This window comes from Gorilla gorilla, chromosome 21, assembly GCF_029281585.2.
Source record: "Gorilla gorilla gorilla isolate KB3781 chromosome 21, NHGRI_mGorGor1-v2.1_pri, whole genome shotgun sequence".
Classification (NCBI taxonomy): Eukaryota; Metazoa; Chordata; class Mammalia; order Primates; family Hominidae; genus Gorilla; species Gorilla gorilla.
In genome coordinates, this window is record NC_073245.2 from 23918865 (window position 1) to 23938431 (window position 19567).

At 38.8% G+C, this 19567-nt stretch overlaps 1 protein-coding gene across 14 annotated transcripts in view; it reads right to left on the bottom strand.

Annotated features, from left to right (window-relative positions):
• The window catches only part of SEL1L2 (SEL1L2 adaptor subunit of SYVN1 ubiquitin ligase), a 149889-nt gene that overhangs the window by 108276 nt on the left and 22046 nt on the right, over window positions 1-19567 (bottom strand). For 12 of the 14 annotated variants that reach the window (XM_063702177.1, XM_055373539.1, XM_055373538.1 and 9 more), the window contains exon 2: window positions 2492-2547. In XM_063702177.1, coding sequence (XP_063558247.1) covers window positions 2492-2547 — 56 coding nt within the window. Of the gene's footprint in view, window positions 1-2491; window positions 2548-14141; window positions 14191-19567 lie in introns of all 14 variants that reach the window. The other 2 variants (XM_055373548.2, XM_055373543.2) reach the window with 1 other exon arrangement.

Consider the following 19567-nt stretch of genomic DNA (forward strand, 5'->3'; position numbering starts at 1 on the left):
GAATCCTTGGGAAGTTCCTGCCATTTGCAGGGAGGAAGAGTCTGGACTCTCCTATTCCGGGGTTGGTAACCTGGATTTAATTTGTGAGCCCACTGGCAGGAAGTACACTCTCTCGCTTTGCTGAAAGTCCCTGTTTCCCCACCTTTTTTCCTTTTCACCCAATAAACCCTGCCCTTCTCACCCTTCAAAGTGTCTGCAAGCCTAATTTTTCATGGTCGTGTGACAAGGACCCTGTTTTTAGCTGAACTAAGGAGAAAGTCCTACAACAAAAATGGTCCCTCAGCCATTGAGTTGCTCCCTTAGGGGGCCTCAGTTACTTCCCGATGGTACATTACATACCTGGGGGTTTATTACCTCTGTAATCAGGATCATTCTTTAATGTGGAAGGAAATAGCACACAGAACTCCTGAAAAAATTAGATCCTTAACACAAGACAAATTATCTGTAAACATTTTTTTATGTGTGTATGTGTGTTTTCAAAAAGTTTTTGTCGGGGAATGGAGGAGTAGATGACTTTTTTTTTTTTTTTGGAAGTTGTAGAGTCGTAAAGCCAGAAAGAGAGAAAAACTATGGAAAGAGCAGCTCCACTTAGGTGAGTGTGTTTTTAAAATTATAATGTAAATAGTAATTATTATGGAAGATAACCAGAATTTCCCAAGCCTACATTGGGGGTAGAGATGGAGAGAGGGTGCTTTCAGCCAAATAGTATCCTGCTCATTGCCAAGGAGTCATGTAACACTATGGTAAGTTCAGTGAGCTGAGGATACTCTATTCTGGTTGTAGGATAGCATGCATATATGGGCACTTTGCAGTAGAGGTGTTTGCAGACTTTGGGCTTTCAACTTCTGCCATCTGTGCTTGGGCCAATGGAATTGAGTGAGATATACAATCTACAAACAGGCTACCCTGGAACATTTACCCCAATCTTTGACACAAAGGTAGTGTTTTGTTTTGTATTGTGTTTTGTTTTGTTTTACTTTCTAATATTCTGAAATATCTTAGAATAGTTCTTAGTTTTCTTTTGTCCCAGGCTTTACAAGGTTGGACGGGGCCTATTCCCATCTTTACTCTGGAGGTCTCATCTTCTAATGCTGGGCATTGGGTGGATGCTTATGGGTCTGGGCAGCATCTTTGTTCTCAAGCAGTAAGAGGATTCCAAAGGGCATTTTAGATGTTATTCAGCAGGCACTGACTTTCAAGATGCCAAGAGCCCACAAGAGAAAGCAAGATGACCTGAAGAAATGGATGTTCCTTCATTCTCCACTTGCCTGAAGACAAACTGAGATTTAGGTGAAGCTCACATCTATTTCTGCTAATAACAATCCCACGGCTAATTATGGGATGTGGTAGTTATAGTGATAAGAGAGGAGCTATACTCAGAGGGGTTTAGAAAAGGTTGCAATGTACAGAGGGGTTTTTAATTTGTATTAATATTTCTCAGTTTACTTCCTCCATTTAGATTTAAGATTTACTCATTAATTCAATAAACATTTATTGAGTGTCTGCTATGTGCCAGGCACTGTTCTAGTGGCTGGGGATAACAGCAATGAACACCACAAACAAAACCCTTGCTCTCATGGAGTTTGTACTCTAGTGGAGGGAGAGTGACAACAAATATAATAAAATACTGTATGTTGCATGGTGATAATTTTGAGAAGAAAAATACAGCAGGGAAGGGGTATAGAAGAAGGTGTTTGACAGGATTTGCAATTTTAGAGAGTGATTGTAAATTTAGAGAAGGTCCAGGGAAGAACCTTCTGAAAAGATGAAGGTGAAGGAAGGGAGCCCTATGGACATCTGGGTGCAAAGGTATTCCAAGCAGAGAGAACAGGAAAGGGGGGGCACATGCCTGGGGTTTTTGAGGAACAGCATGGAGTCCAGTGTCTATGCAATAACATCAAGGAGACAGTAGTAGGAGCTCATATCAGAGAAAAAAAAAACACGAGGGCAAGACCATAGAGCCTAATAAGCAAGCCATTGTAATGCTTTGGTTTCATTCAGTGTGAGATGGAAAGTCACTTCTTTACTTGACATATTTACAGAAGTAAATCATTGCTGGGTTGAGAATAAACTGAAAATTTGAATCCCCTACTTCCTAAATGTGCAAAGACATCATAAGATTGATAACGTTTAATAAGCATCTGTGACTTTATAAGCCAGGTGGGTCTCTGCTCTTTGTGTCTTAATATTTTGCAAAAGTAATTGCAGTTTTTTACCATTGACAGTAATGGCAAAAACCACAATTACTTTTACACCAATCTAATATTTAGGACCTCAGACAGTCCACAACTTAGAAGACTCAGGCCTGAAGACAGTCTTATCCTCTCACAGTTGAGTAAGCAAATTTTTGTTGAATGAATGAAAGAATAATATTGATTGAGAATTAAAAAAAAAAAGACAATAGTTAATAATTCTGAGTATCCTGAATAAAAATAGTGCCTATAGCCTAAATTTTCTATTAAAAAATGTAAAGATTTAGCAAAATATTTACCTGTGTGGTGACATTTCTTTCCTTTTGTCTTTTATTATGTTCTTCTGCTTTGATAGCTGCAATACACAAAATTTTTTTATAAAATTTAAAAGCATTTTCTTTTTAAAATTTCACTAAATACAATTTATTGTTAAAAAAACTTCTAGAAAACTTTTAGAACTCTAAGAATAATTGTTGACAATAATTTATAATTTAGGGTTCTAATAATGTGTTAAAAATAATTCCTTCACTGATAATTTGTAAAGCTAGAACTTGACACCAGAGACAATCTATATACTTTAGTCAAGCATTCTGAAATTGAGTTAATAACATGAAAGAGTTCTATAAATCATAGAGCTAATTACAATAGTGGAAAACTTTCTGAGCTAGAAATGCATTTAATTAAATGTATCTATACAAATAAGTGCCATCTATTAATAGAAGCTATTAAAACATAGAAGAGGAAATATAACATTTTATATTTTTATAGACTCATCCATGTGTCAGAGAGATAATAAAAATTAATTGAATGATACAAACATCTGAGAAATGTAGACTGATAATTATACCAGGCTTTGAAATTTGAGAAAATAACTTTCAATGAATTTTTAATGAACCAATTTTAATACTTTTTTTATAAATACTATATATATATCATATAGAATACATGCATAATCATTGGCATATTTATTTTTGCACAGTGCTTGAAATTTCTTCACTTTCTTAGAGAAACAAGTCTGAAAACGTGAGATGACAGGATAACACATCATGATGTTTCAACTTTACTACATTACTAGGATTGACAAATTTTCAATTGCTGTAAACAAATCTGATGCATTGTAAAAATGATCATACGTTTTGGGAAGTAAAAAAAACGCAAATATGTGACACATTCACATTTCACAGGCTGAAGAATTTGACCACAAACCAATATGAAATAGTCAAAATTTTGTATTTCCAAAAAGTCAAAAGCTTTTAAGAACAGGTCGTAAATTTTCTAATGTTATTTCTGACATAGTATTTATTAATTAATTTATTTATTTCTACTTTTTTTTTTTTGGACACAGAGTCTCACTCTGTCACCCAAGCTGGATGTAGTGGCACGATATTGGCTCCCTATAACCTCTGCCTCCGTGTTCAAGCAGTTCTCATGCCTCAGCCTCCCAAGTAGCTGGGGTTACAGACATGCACCACTGCCCCCAGCTAATTTTTCTATTTTCAGTGGAGGTGGTGTTTTTGCCATGTTAGCCAGGCTGGTCTTGAACTCCTGACCTCAGGTGATCTGCCTGCCTCAGCCTCCCAAAGTGCTGGGATTACAGGTGTGAGCCGCTGCGCCCAGCCCATTGTATTTATTATTTTGATGTTTTATTATTTCACTTACCAGTGAACTTTAGTACTTGGCAGCAGCCTCACAATTATACATCTGTTGTGTTTACTTTGTAATCTAGACCTTATAGGAACTGGTCCCAGATTGATTCATATTTAGTCCTCTGTCAAATTAGAGAAATAACTGGCAAATTCTAAATAAAAATTAGGCTGGGTATGGCGGCTCACACCTGTAAACCCAACACTTTGGAAGGACAAGGTGGCTGGCTCCCTTGAGCCCAGGAGTTTTGAGACGAGCCTGGGCAACATAGTGAGACCCTGTCTCTACAAAAAATGCAAAAATTAGCCAGCTATGGTGGCATGCGCCTGAAATCCAAGCTACTTAGGAGGCTTAGGTGGGAGGATCATTGAGCCCGGGAAATCAAGGCTGCAGTGAGCAGAAATTGTGCCACTGTACTCAAGCCTGGGTGACAGAGCGAGACCCTGTCTTAAATAAATAAATATTCAAAAACTGCCTGGTGAGCAAGGCATTACTAAGGCATACCAAATTCTTTTAAAGACGATACATATCTGATACTATTATATACATTAGGATTGTTCCTTAGGTTCAAGATATGAATAAGTTTTATCAAATGTTATTATAAATAAAGCTTTATCCCAAGTTTGTCAAGTGATTATATTGGGACCATGAATACTCAACGTCAGAGGCAATGTAGCCTCATGGTCTACCATCTGGCCTTAAGTCAAACAGGCCTATATTCTAGTCTTGATTTTGTAACTATTTCATTAATTGGTATGATAATTAAATGAGATCGTTTATATATTTAGCACAGTACTTAATACATAGTTTTTAATAAATGTTAGGTATATAAAATTATTATTATTATATGGAACCTACTTCTTTAAAGGATTTAAGATGCCTTGAGGATATTACATGTGAGTGCAAAAGTACTTGCAGTTTTTGCATTGTTGGAATTTGCCGTTTGATATTGGAATACACTACTTAAATAAATGTGGTTATGTTACACATCATTTTAATGGGCATTTCTCACTTCATGTTTTTTGCTTATTACTTGCTGTTTATTTTGTGTTTATTTTAGGCTATGGAATGATGTTAGACAAAAAGCAAACTTGAGCAATTTTCTTATTTGAGTTCAAAATGGGTCGTAAAGCAGCAAAGACAACCTGCCACATCAACAACACATTTGGCCCAGGAACTGCTAATGAACGCACAGTGCAGTGGTGGTTCAAGAAGTTCTGCATAGGAGGTCTGGGCGTGGTGGCTCACGCCTGTAATCCCAGCACTTTGGGAGGCCGAGGTGGTCAGATCACGAGGTCAGGAGATCGAGACCATCCTGGCTAACACACTGAAAGCCCATCTCTACTAAAAATACAAAAAAAAAAAGTTTAGCTGGGCGTGGTGGCAGGCGCCTGTAGTCCCAGCTACTTGGGAGCTACGCAGGAGGCAGAGCTTGCAGTGAGCTGAGATCGACCCACTGCACTCCAGCCTGGGCAACAGAGCGAGACTCTGTCTCAAAAAAAAAAAAAAGTTTTGCAAAGGAGACAAGAGCCTTGAAGATGAGGAGCATAGTGGCCGGCCATCGGAAATTGACAACGACGAGTTGAGAGCAGTCATTAAAGCTGATCCTGTTAAAACTACATGGGAAGTTGCCAAAGAACTTAACGTCGACCATTCTATGGTTGTTCGGCATTTGAAGCAAATTGGAAAGGTGAAAAAGCTTGATAAGTGGGTGCCTCATGAGCTGAACGAAGATTTGAAAAATCATCATTTTAAAGTGTCCTCTTCTCTTAACAACGAACGTTTCTCGATTGGATTGTGATGGGCAACGAAAAGTGGATTTTATATGACAACCAGTGATGACCAGCTCAGTGGCTGGACCAGGAAGAAGCTCCAAAGCACTTCCCAAAGCCAAACTTGCACCCAAAAATTGTCATGGTCACCATTTGGTGGTCTGCTGCCGGTCTCATCCACTACAGCTTTCTGAATCCCAGTGAAACCATGACATCTGAGAAGTATGCTCAGCAAATTGAAGAGATGCATGGAAAACTGCAATGCCTGAGCCAGCACTGGTCAACAGAAAGGGCCCAATTCTTCTCCAGGACAAGGCCTGACCGCTCGTCGTACAACCAAAGCTTCAAAAGTCAAACGAATTAGGCTTTGAAGTTTTGCCTCATCCACCATATTCACCTGACCTGTCGCCAACCGACTACCACTTCTTCAAACATCTCAACAACTTTTTGTAGGGAAAGTGCCTCTACAACCAGCAAGATTCAGAAAATGCTTTCCAAGAGTTTGTCGAATCCTGAAGCATGGATTTTTACACTATGGGAATAAACAAACTTATTTCTCCTTGGCAAAAATGTGTTGATTGCAATGGTTCTTATTTTGATTAACAAAGATGTGTTTGAGCCTAGTTATAATTATTTTAAATTCACAGCCCAAAACCACAATTACTTTTGCACCAACCTAATGCATTAGTAGTTTAAAAGGGACTATGGCAAGTAAAGCATAATTAGAGAATTCATGTTACTAGCACTTATTAATGCTTTGCCTGTAATGTGACATCTCTCAATTATAGTATCTTTCAAAGAAAATTCCTTAGCCTAATTATATTCGTGTATTAGAAATCAGACATTGTGACTGATATTATAGTCACATAAAATGTCTAGCAGTTTTTAAACTCCATTATCACAACTAGAAAAAGTAAACTAGAAAAAGCAATGTGATTTGGTAGATTCCCATTATTATATTCCCCAAAGTACACAGAATAAAATTAGAGTTAGTATGTACAGAACGCACAGACACAGAAGTACAAACTGTCATGTGTATTTGAGTGAGAGGAGAAAATTATGGATATTAAATGGAGTAAAGTTTATATTATACACTGGTCCAGAAAATCAAACTGTCAGTGGTCAAAGAGTAACATGAAAATTACAGGGCTAAAAGCAGTCATCGAAAGTAGGATAAGTGTAGATAAAAGAATTAGGGAAATGGAAGGAAGCATAAGCATATAACTGAAGGAATTAACTATTCAGTAGCTTAAAACATAACGTGAAGATAACAGCAATTGTTCATTATTTCCAGCAGAAGATGTGCAAGCCAAAACACTTTTGAAACTTACGACAAGGGTGTTTATTTTCTAAATTTCAGGCTTTTAGATTTTTTACCTAAAGAAAAAGAAGCTTCCATTGGCTACTAGGGAAAACATTCTGTTACAAATAATGTGTCCCATAATACTTTAGAGTAGCTTGTTTTGTACCGCTTGAGAAACATTGGTGATTGCTAGAGATCTGCACCACTGTTTTATCACTTCCCCTACAGGATGCTGAAATTCCCACAAATTCAAGCACTCCCTGTAAAAAACCACAATCTACCGGGTGCAGGAAGAAAATATTAGATCTACTTGCCTGAGGCTTTAAAAAATCTCCTTCATTATCTCTATTTTAGGGATATGTTTCATAATGCACATAATAGATCAGTAGTTCATTATCATCATGAATAAATAAATATATATAATAGCGTATACCATCAAAAATGTCTGATGTAGAGTTAGCCTTGGAAGGGGACTAAAGTTTCATTCAGCTCTAGAATTAAAGCTCTAACTGTAATTTATTATATGCTAGATTCTTTAGATACTTTATCTTCAATCTCCATAACAACCCACCAAAATAGCAAGCACAGAATATCTGTGTTCTCAGCAAGTGAGAATAAGTCACTTGTCCAAGGTCACAGGGCAGAGTGGGATTCAAATGCAGGTCTGACTCCAGAGCTCTTCTTTCTACACCATTGCCACTCCAAACCTTACCAAAGGATTCACAATAGGTTGATTTTAAGTGGCAAGTTTCTGTAATGACATCAACTCCATTTTTTAAAAAACAAAAATCTGATTTATGCAGAACATTTTATGGGACATATCAATTTACATAACATGAAACACACCATCCTATGCACACTACAGCTTTGATTTACTCCTCCCCTTCCACTGAGATAGAAGAATTTTGAAGTGGTAGGGAAGAAGCTAGCACTACAGCCTACTGCCTCCAAAAGAATTGTCCATGTGGTTTTTGGGGCATGGAGGGGAAGCCCATCAGATTCATAGAAGACTTATAAGGTTTTTAAAAGCGTTGTGTTGAAGAAAAGCCACTAGCTTGGGTTAAAAGAAATTGAGACAGTTCAAAATGAGAAGAGGCCTCTGGGCCTCCATCTTTCTAGGAATAGGAGACAGCATGAGAAAGCTATTCAGTCACAAACATGGGCCATTTCTTATGTAAAAGGAAGGACGACTCAGAAGGCAGAGCCAAGCCCAGAGGGTATTGCCAAGAGCCAAATAGAACAATACATTAAGGAACCACTTCCGGAGGGTAGAACTGGGCCCTAATTAATAAACATTGCCTGTCCCTGTAGTAGAGGAATCTTCCAACATGCACCTGGCTAGATTTCCAAATTGCCATGGACCAGTGATTAGTACATCTCTCCTTTTGGGACAGCAGTGTCTAATATGGTTTTGCTGTCTCTCCAGTGTACATTGGGTATGTGAAGGCATAGGGGAATAACTTGTCTTTTTAGTTTACAGGTGCCTGAATTAAAGAACTATACCTAAGGAACTTCATTGACATCTTGACTTCATACAGACCATGAGATCATGGATTCCGAGCTTGATGATACGATAAAATGAGACCTGGGCAATTTTGGGAGGATGAGATTCATGAAAGAGACATGAATCGTTGAGGTCTAAGGGTGGACTATTGTAGATTGTTACAACAATGGCCCCCAGGGAATCACAACTCCTTGTATTCACATCGCTTTGCAGTGTGACTTTGCCCAGTCCTCCCATCAGGAGATGGAGATTATTTTTTCCCACTCCTTATGTCTGGGCTGCCGTTTTGACTTTCTTTGACCAACTGAAATGTGGCAGATGACACTTCAAATTCCAAGGCTAGTCCTTAGGCCTTGCAGCCTCCTTTATCTTCCTGGGGCAATGCCGTGAGACCACCATGTCCTGAAGAAGCAAGGAATAATAGACCATGTGGACAGAGAGGCCCAGCCATCCCAGCTGTCTCTGCTGACCACCAGCTGCATGAAACTGCATGAGAGTGAGTCCAGATGAGATCAGTGAAAAACCACCCAGTCAACCCACAGAATTATGAGATTATGAGGAGTAATAAATCATTGTTGTTTGAACTCACTAAGTTTTGGGTTGTTAATGCAGCAATTGACAACTGAAATGATTCTGTGTTTTCAGCCTATTAGGACTTCTTGATTCAAAAATCTCAATTCTCTGAAGCTAAGGTAGACCAATAACTAATGACAAAATAAATCATACAGAATATAGTCCTAGCATTGAGAAAAGGATTAGAAGAATAAAATATCGACCAGGCACAATGGCTCATGCCTGTAATCCCAACACTTTGGGAGGCCGAGGCAGGCAGATCACAAGGTCAGAAGCTCAAGACCCACCTGGCCAACATGGTGAAATCCCATCTCTGCTAAAAAATATACAAAAATTAGCTGGGCATGGTGGCATGCACCTATAATCCCAGCTACTTGGGAGGCTGAGGCGGGAGAATTGCTTGAACCCTGGAGGCGGAGTTCCAGTGAGCCAAGATCATGCCACTGCACTCCAGCCTAGGCAGCAGAGCAAGACTCCATCTCAAAAAAAAAAAAAAAAAAAAAAAAAAGAAGAGGAAGAAGAAGAAGAAAATATTAAAAAAACTCTCTATTATAGTTCTCACCAGATCTAATTTCTCATGAGAGTTTCAAAATGCTTTAACTCCTGGCTTCACCATTTATTTCTCTAGTGTAGACTCACCTCCTTTTTGTCCCTGGTGTTGTCTAACTCCATTCAGTTCACTCACCTACTTAGCTTCCAAGGACTATTGTTCTGTTCATCAACCCTTGCTAGCCAATATCTTGACTTTCTCATTCCCTCTTATATTCTTTCTCATTTCCTTGAAATATTTGGCAGTTTCCCCAATCTAAACAATCTGGAGCAGCAAAAAAAAAAAAAAAAAAAAAAAAAAATCAGAGTAACAATAGGCCAGGTGTGGTGGCTCACGCCTGTAATCCCAGCACTTTTGGAGGCCGAGGTGGGCAGATCACCTGAGGTCAAGAGTTCGAGACCAGCCTGGCCAACATGGTGAAACCCGTCTCTACTAAAAATACAAAAATTAGGCAGGCGTGGTGGCGTATGCCTGTAGTCCCAGCTATTCGGGGGCTGAGGCAGGAGAATTGCTTGGACCCGGGAGGTAGAGGCTGCAGTGAGCTGAGATTGAACCACTGTACTCCAGCCTGGGAAACAGAGTGAGACTCCATATCAAAAATAAAAAATAAAAATAAAAATGAGAATAACAATTAAAAAGCAAAAAAACCATTTTCCCCTAACTTCACCCCTGTTACCAGAGGCCTGACCCTAATATTTGCACAGCCTAGAGTGGGAATACAAACGGCAGTCCACCTTCTATATGCCTAAATATATATATTTTTTTCCTTGAGATGGACTCTTGCTCTGTCACCCAGGCTGGAGTGCAAAGGCGCCATCTCAGCTCTCTACAACCTCTGCCTCCTGGGTTCAAGCGATTCTCCTGCCTCAGCCTCCCGAGTAGTTGGGATTACAGGCACGTGCCACCACTCCCAGCTAATTTTTTTTGTATTTTTCTTACAGATGGGGGTTCACCATGTTGGCCAGGCTAGTCTTGAACTCCTGACCTCATGGTCCACCCGCCTCGGCCTCCCAAAGTGTTGGGGTTACAGGCATGAGCCACTGCACCCGGCCTGTATGTCTAAATATTTAAATGTTATCAATCAAGCTAACAGTTAAAGAAAATATGTTCTATCCCCCTATTTTGTCAAATATATCTTTATTAAAAACCTGGGAGGCCAAGTTTGAATTTGGAGTCTTTGCAATCCTTGCTTTTGTGTAAGAAATTGACAGCATAGGAAGAGCCAGCCCAAGGACCCCACCCCACCCCACCCCCAAATGCAACCTGCCCTTTTTCGTTGAGCACATTGTAAATGTGTGGTGTGCTCTGCTATCTGCTATCTCTTCTTTTTTTCTTTTTCTTTTTTTTTTTTTTTTGAGACAGAGTTTCGCTCTTGTTGCCCAGGCTGGAGGGCAATGGCGCAATCTCAGCTCACCGCAACCTCCGCCTCCCTGGTTCAAGCGATTCTCCTGCCTCAGCCTCCGGAGTAGCTGGGATTACAGGCATGCACCACCACCCCCGGCTAATTTTGTATTTTTAGTAGAGACGGGGTTTCTTCATGTTGGCCAGGCTGGTCTCAAGCTCCCGAGACCTCAGGTGATCCATGCGCCTCGGCTTTCCAAAGTGCTGGCGGCCATCTCTGCTTCTTAATAGCCTTTTTTTTTCCTACTTTACATTCTTGAAATCTAGCTTTTAACCTTTTCACATAGATAACTTCTTTCTAAAAGGCCAGTAATGACCTCTTTTTCTTGTCTCATTCAATGACATCTTCCCCCAGACATATTTGCTTAGCTTTACAGTCTTTCTTTTTAGACGCTGTTGTGCACCAGCTTCTGTGACCTTATACTATCTCCGATATCCTTCTTCCTTCTAAATCCCTATTTGAGAGTTTCTCTTTTGTTTTGAGCCTCCTAATGATTTTGTATTTCTCAATGCTCAGTTCTCGCCTCTTCTCTCTGGCATGATGTGAGGGTTGAGCTGGGCCAGTGGGGAGTTTGGAGTGGACAGCTGTGGGTGCAGGAGGTCAGGAAGTAGGGAGGGATAATGTGCTGATGCCCACATAGGCTGCCACTTAAGAAGTAAAGCCCTGGGAATCACACTGTGATGAATGGAAAGCAGAAAAACACAGGTAACAGGAGAATCCAGAGAAGACACTCATTCAGGCTGACAGAGGTGAGACAAATAGTAAGAGGTCAACCTGGCAACGAGGATGATTCTAAAACCTGGGACTAAGTTTCGAGAGCAGGTCAGGCTGGGAATAAATGACTAGAAGTGTGCAGACAGTAAGCACCAGAAATGGGGAGAAAACTGGCGATACATAGAAGAAGAGAGATGATTTGCACTACAAGGGCCCAGAGAAAATTCTCCCAATGGGATTTTTGTTGGGTGAGTACTTAGTTTTCTGAGGAAAGCACAGCGTAAATCAGACCCAGTCATTTCATGCCTGCATTCGTACAATAGCCTCCTAATATATTTAATTATAATTGTTCTCATTTTAATCTAATTTCCGTCTACCCTAAGAATAATTTTTCCTAAGTACTGTTTTCATCAAGACACCCATCTCCTTAAAAACCTACAAGTCTTTGGTCGGGCACAGTGGCTCACGCCTGTAATCCCAGCACTTTGGGAAGCAGAGGCGGGCAGATCACGAGGTCAAGAGATCAAGACCATCCTGGCCAACATGGTGAAACCCCATCTCTACTAAAAACACAAAAATTAGCTGGGTGTGGTGGCATGCGCCTGTAGTCCCAGCTACTTGGGAGGCTGAGGCAGGAGAATCGCTTGAATCTGGGAGGCGGAGGTTGCAGTGAGCCGAAGTTGCACCACCACTGCACTCCAGCTTGGGTGACAAGAGCGAGATTCTGTCTCAAAAAAAAAAAAAAAAAAAAAAAAATCACTGATCACAGACCACCGTAAGAGATATAATAATAAAGAAAACTTTTGGAATATTATGAGAATTACCACATGTGACAGAGACATGTAATGTGCATATGCTGTTGGGAAAATGGTGCCGATAGACTTGCTCAACACAGGGTTGCCACAAACCTTCAAATTATTAAAAATGGAGCATCTGTGAAGTGCTATAAAGTGAAGGGCAAGAAAACAAGGTATGCATGTATGACTCTAGGTTCTTTATTAGTTTAATTTGTGAGATGCTTATTTTTGGACATCACCAATTGATGTTTGTTTTCTTCTTCTTCTTCCTTCTTCTTGCCTCTTCTTCTTCTTCTTCCTCTTCTTTCTTCTTGTTTCTAATTTCTTCTTTCTTATTTTTTGAGGCAGAGTTTCGCTCTGTTGCCCAGGCTGGAGTGCAATGGCACAATCTCAGCTCACTGCAACCTCTGCCTCCTAGGTTCAAGCGATTCTCCTGCCTCAGCCTCTCGAGTAGCAGGAATTACAGGCGCCCGTTACCACACCCAGCTAATTTTTCTATTTTTAGTAGAGACGAGGTTTCACTGTGTTGGCCAGGCTGGTTACAAACTCCTGACCTCAGGCAATCCACCCACCCCGGCCTCCCAAAGTGCTGGGATTACAGGTGTGAGCCACTGCGCCTGGCCACCAAATGATGCTTAGAAATAGTCATTTCATATTTTCTTATTTAACCACGTGAAGAAGTTGGATAAATTACTAAGTTATTGTACCTCCCTGAGCCTCAGTTTTCTATAAAATGGGAACAGAAATACCGTTCCTACCTTTTGGAGTACGTGTGAAGACAGAATAGAATCAAAGTTTAAATTGTTTGGTGTTTCATTAAATACATGGCACTTCAATAACAAATGTAAGTTCCTCTCTCTTTCTCTGTTACCAGAGACCTGTCTTTTTTTTTTTTTTTTTTTTTTTTTTTGAGATGGAATCTTGCTCTGTCACCCAGGCTGGAGTGCAGTGGCACAATCTCAGCTCACTGCAATCTCTGCCTCCTGGGTTCAAGCGATTCTTCTACCTCTGCCTCCCGAGTAGCTGGAACTATAGGCACGGGCTACCACGCCCAGCTAATTTTTGTATTTTTAGTAGAGATGGGGGTTTCACCATATTGACCAGGCTGGTCTTGAACTCCTGACCTCGTGATCCACCCGCCTCGGCCTCCCAAAGTGCTGGGATTACAGGAGCAAGCCACTGTGTCCAGCCAAAACCTATCTTTTTAAAGGAAGTAGCACTAGCATCTGTGAGAAAAGCACTTCCCTTACTGAAATAAAGTGAAGAAGCTACACTTTGTAAGCCATGGAAGAAGTAGCTCCTGCTAAACTTTACTTTCTCTCTGGCTTTTTCTCTCTCTGATCACTGCTCCTACCCCCTTTTCCTTGAAACCTCTTTTCTTGGTTCCCCTTACCACATGTAAAACTGACTGGCATTTTCAAAACAGATTTAGTAATTCAAGAAAGAAGAAAAAATATATAAAAGGCACAGACACAGTCCTATATACACTGACAGATGTCTGGTTATAATATCTCAACTGCCTTCTGCCTGGTCCCAGCTCATTCCTTTTCCTGGTAGAATTTCACAAGAACATTTCCCTACTTGCTAGTGGGAGTGCCATCTTACTTTCAACCATATGGGGGCAACTTTCCTTAACACCTGGTTCTGTCTGGCATTAAGGGCAGGAATACAAATTCTAACTGCCACTCACCTAAGCTCTTCCCATTCTGAAGGACACAGCTTTTCTCTTCTCCAGAGCCCTGAAATGAAGAGGGTGACGGGTATTACTGCCCCCAACCTCTATGCTCTGAGAACACCTTGGTTCCCTAGAGAGCCATCTCAGTCATATAATAATTGTAACATCCATACAGCAAGAATTGCATGCATAGAAGGGAGCTATTCCATTCCTCTCTTAACAGAAATGATTTACAATCATTATTTCTACATAATTAGACCAAACCTGGATATTTCAAGGTCTCTAAATACAAATACGTTTTGATGTATTTTTATATATTTGGTAATAGGCTAATGGCTTAGTTATATAAATTAAAATATAGATGTTCTGAAAGCCTGTAATTTAGTGTCAGTGTCTTGAAAAGATATTTTGTAGTCTTTTATTCTCTCTTCCTCATCATTTCCTTCTTCAAGTGCAAAGATGGCAAAATTTCCATAAAAACTAAAGTTACTGGGGACTAGGTTTTTATTTATTCTTTTCTGGAATAGTTCCGTTACTTATTTTAATTTTTATGAAGTTTAACTGAGTAGAGAAGGCCAAATAACTCAGCTTTGCTGAGAATATTCCTTCCAGAAGCCTAATTACCTCCTGTAGATACAAGTAAAGAGCTTAACAGCAACCTTGAAGGATAGTTGAATAATTGATGCAATGTGCCTGGTACAGTGCCTAGCACATAGCAAGTGCCTAATAAATGTTATTCTTATGATTAATTCTTGATTAGGTGAGAAATAATTTTGGAGAAATGCAAATTATAAATGAGAGTATGCGGTGGAACATATTAACTGATGACAATATTAAGTGATGGTTTTTCTTGGTACTTTTTTGTACCTGTGGCCTTTTCCCAATTTAGTCAGTGAGTTGCTCATTGCTTCAGAAAAAAATAATGATGTGGTAGAAAGAAACGAATTTTCTTGGCTGTTGGAGGAAAAGAAAGGACTTACAATCTGGACAATAGAATAAATGTAGAATAACTGGGATATAACATCAAAGTAACTGCAAGGCTGTCTGTGCTCTCTTCCCAAAATGAGAAAACATTCCCTGGACTAGGAGTAGGGAGAGAGCTAGAGAGGTGGTAAAGAGAAATTAACACCACAATAGCTTGACATTAAACGTATTAGCTTGACATTAAACAGAAATTACATTCCAATGTTGAAAAAATTGTATTTCTTGCTTGCTCAAATGTATGAACTAAAATGTATAATGGATATATTAACTTAGTTAATTCTATTCATACAAAGTATGAAGGCTTTGTTAACGGTGATTGTAAGATGTGATTATGTCCTCTAGAAATAGGGCACTAAAGCTTTTAAGCTTAGAGACACACAGTGACTTTAGTTGAAAGGCTGAAATTTTGCAATAGATAGAAAGTTTCCACTTAGGGTTGTGATGAAGAGTGGAAATACTCAAACTACTTGTTTTGTTGTCAGTAGTTGAAGTGGCTGAAATATGATTAAATAGGCAGCAAGGTGGCCTGAATATATTCCTGTCATTTCTAAGTCCCAATGTCCCCACAAACTAAATCATTATTTCTCATGTGCCCCCTCCCAAGTCACCTTCCTTTCTCCAATATTCTGCCCCTGTCAAGGGGATCATCACTTTCTCAAGCTCCAAATCTTCCATCATGTTTTACCCATTCCATGCCAACATCCCCACGAACAGGTAAAACATTGTTGTGTTTTGTTTTTCTTTGAATTGCACAGTCGTGGGTGGGGAGTGGGAAGAGTTATTCTCAGAAATAAATGAGATCATGGATGTGAAAGTGCTTGACATTTGCTAGGCACTCAGTAAAGTTTCTTTTAATTTCTTCTGTCTGACAATTTAAGCCTTTGAATAATCCAATCTTATTTTTCTTAGCCAATTTATTTCCCACTACACCCTGCTCTTATTGAAGTGGTAGTATCCTCCTACCCCATATGTACATTCTACTCATTCTCACACCCATGTATTTTACTTTTTTGTGCACTTCTAATTTGGAATGCTTTCCTGTTCTTTTCCGAATATCCAATTGTTATTCATCCTTCCAGGACATGTCTTTCCTGTTTCAACATTAGAGCCAGATGCCTACCATAGTTCCTGTCCTATAACAGATTCTTAATACATATCTGTTAAGTGACTAAATAAATTTGCCTTCCTACCTGTAGGTCTCACTGGATACTACTGCCTTCAATGACCCATCCGTTCTTGGTACATCTTCAGGAAGTGGTACTCCCTTGTCATTTATGTTAGCACCCACTCATATATTGAATTTTATTCTACGGATTGTAAGATCTCTGAAGAAAGTGCTCCATCCTCTTTTTTTTTTTTTAAAGTTTGCCCCTAGCACCCTGCACAGTTTCTTAATTAAAAATGTTGTTTGATTAAATACTTTTATTACAACACAGCATGTCATTCTGCTGCTGGATCTAAAATTTAACCAAACTGCCTTTTAAGTTACAATAGAAAACTTAGAGTCAAAGAATCGCAAGTTTGGAATTGTCTTCTGACATACCATGAAATAAAATCCAGAATCTCAAGGTTGGAAGACAGTTGTCTCTGCAACAGTGGTTGACATTTAATTACTAAATATGGATAGACATTTATGATGTTTTTAATTATTTTGCCATGACAAACAATACTGTAAGGGATAACCTTGAACATGTTTCCTATAAAACATGTATAAGGGTTTGTTAGGGTGGACAAGAAGAAGTAAATGTGCTCATTTGAGAGGTAGTATGCTCATTTTAAATATTAATAGATAATGCCAAATTGGCATTCCAAAAAGCTACCATTCTACTTCCACACTTAGTATATGTATGTTATACATAATACTGCCATGGCCGGATGCAGTGGCTCACGCCTCTAATCCTAGCACTTTGGGAGGCTGAGGTGGGCAGATCACCTGAGGTCAGGAGTTGGAGACCAGCCTGGCCAACATGGTGAAACATTGTCTCTACTAAAAATACAAAATTAGCCAAGCGTGGTGGCAGGTGCCTGTAATCCCAGCTACTCGGGAGGCTGAGACAAGAGAACTACTTGAACCTGGCGGGTGGAGTTTGCAGTAGGCCAAGATAGCGCCATTGCACTCCAGCCTGGGTAAGAAGAGTAAAACTCCGTCTCAAAAAAAAAAATACTGTCACACATATTAATTAATAGAAATTAATATTCCTATATATATTACTATATATATTATATATACTAAATCTATTACTATATAGGAATATTAATTTTTTCTCACCATAACTGGCACTTTTCAATTTTTTTCAATGTATTGTGATAATACTGGTGTCTCACTGTTAATTTTCATTTGCATGACTACTGGTACAGTTAACCATCTTTTCACATTTGGGAGCATTTATATTTCCTCTCTAAGGAACTGACTGTTAGGTCATTTGCCCATTTTTCTATCAGGCTCTTTTTTAAAAAAAATCTTTAGGAATTCCTTATATGTTGTAGATGTTATTTGATATGGTGTGTATGTTGTAAATATATTCTTCAGTCTGTTTTCAGCCTTTTAACTGTTTATTGTATCCTTTTCACCATAGAGGTCTTAAATCCTGAAGCAGTGAAAATTATCCATTCCTTCCTCACTTATAATCTTTTTGTTTGTGTTTTGTTCAAGAAGGTTTTCTTACCAAGCATTTGAATCTATATTTTCATGTATTTCCTTAAACTATTTTTATAGTTTTGTTTTTACAATGTACTTTTGTTTTGTTGAGATGGGGTCTCACTCTGTCATCCAGGCTGAAGTGCAGTGGCACAGTCTCAGCTCACTGCAACCTTCACCTCCCAGGCTCAAGCAATCCTCCCACCTCAGCCTCCTGAGTAGCTGGGACCACAGGCATGTGCCACCATAGCTAGCTAATTTTTTTTTTTTTTTTTGTATTTTTAGTAGAGATGAAGTTTCACCATGTTGCCCAGGCTGGTCTTGAACTCCTGAGCGCAGGTGATCCACCCACCTCAGCCTCCCAAAGTGTTGGGATTACAGGCGTGAGCCACCGTGCCTGGTTACAATTTACATTTTTAATCCATCTGGATCATTTTTGTGATTCGTATGAAGTGGGATCTACCATTTTGTCCTAAATAAATGGACAATTTGTCACTAGCAATCATTATAATTCATCTCTTTCCTATTACATTTTAAAACCTTCTTTCAGGTACTAAATTCTTATTCATACACTGGTCCATTTTTTTAACTCTCTTTTCTGTTTTCCTGATCTACTCCTCTATTCTTCTGGCAATATCCTAATTACTGTATATCTAATTACTGTATATTTATAATTGCATATTTTACTGTCTGGTTGAGCAGGAACTTCTCTGTGTGTGTGAGGACACACACACACACACACCCTCTATGTTCCTCTTTGTGAAACTTATCTTGGGAATTCCGGCATAATTTCTTTTCTAGATAAATTTTAGAATAAGCTTGTCAGATTCATTTAGAAATCTGTTGATATTTTGACTGGAATTGTTAATTTACAATTGATTGGAAATGTTAATTTACAAAAACTTGGCATATTTGCAACACAGATTCATTCAGATGTACAGCTTTAATTTATTCAGGTTTCTTTGTTTAATATTCTCCAGATACATTTTTTTATTCCTTGGGTATTTTACTCCAGCTTCATTAAACTTATTCCTAGCTATTTTATAACATCTGTTGCTACTGTGAAAAGGATTTTTAAAAATAAATCTTTGTGATTGTTGTATTTCTAAAAAATAAAATGAGCCTTTATTTAGATTTATCATAAGTCTTAAAGGTTACTTGGCTTACCACTGACTTCCAGTCTTCTCTTGGATTCATTTTTCATTTTGCTGGAGCATGTCTTCTAGCTATTATTTCAGCTAGGGTTTGTGGGTGATAAGTTTTCTGAATCCATTCATGTATGAAAATGTCTCATGTTTGAAAATGTCATTACACTTGTCTGATTGTCAGATTATAGAATTCTAAGTTCAAAATCATTTTCACCTCAGTGTTTTAGAAAATATTTCTCTAGTGTCTTCTTATACTCAGTGTGGCTAAAGAATCTGAAGTCAAGAGGGTGCTTTTTGTTTGTAAATAACATGTTTTTCTCTTTAGAAGCTTTTAGGATTTTCTCATTATCCATAAAGTACTCACATTTTACCACTATTTTCTATGAGCGGGTCTTTTCCCGGTGTTCTTGCTTGGCACAAAGTGGGCCTTAATGTGAAAACTTGAGTCTTTTTTCATATCTAGGGAATTTTATTTGATTTATTTTTCCTCTGAGTTCTATTTTCTCTTTCTGGAAATCCTATTGTATGGATATTGTAACGTTTGTATGTATCCTCCAAGTGCCTTAACCTTTATTTCATATGTATCACCTCCCTGTCTGTTTGTATTATGATGTGAGGGAATTTCTCAGTTTGATCTTGGGCACCCAGGTTGCTCTTCAGCTGTGACAATT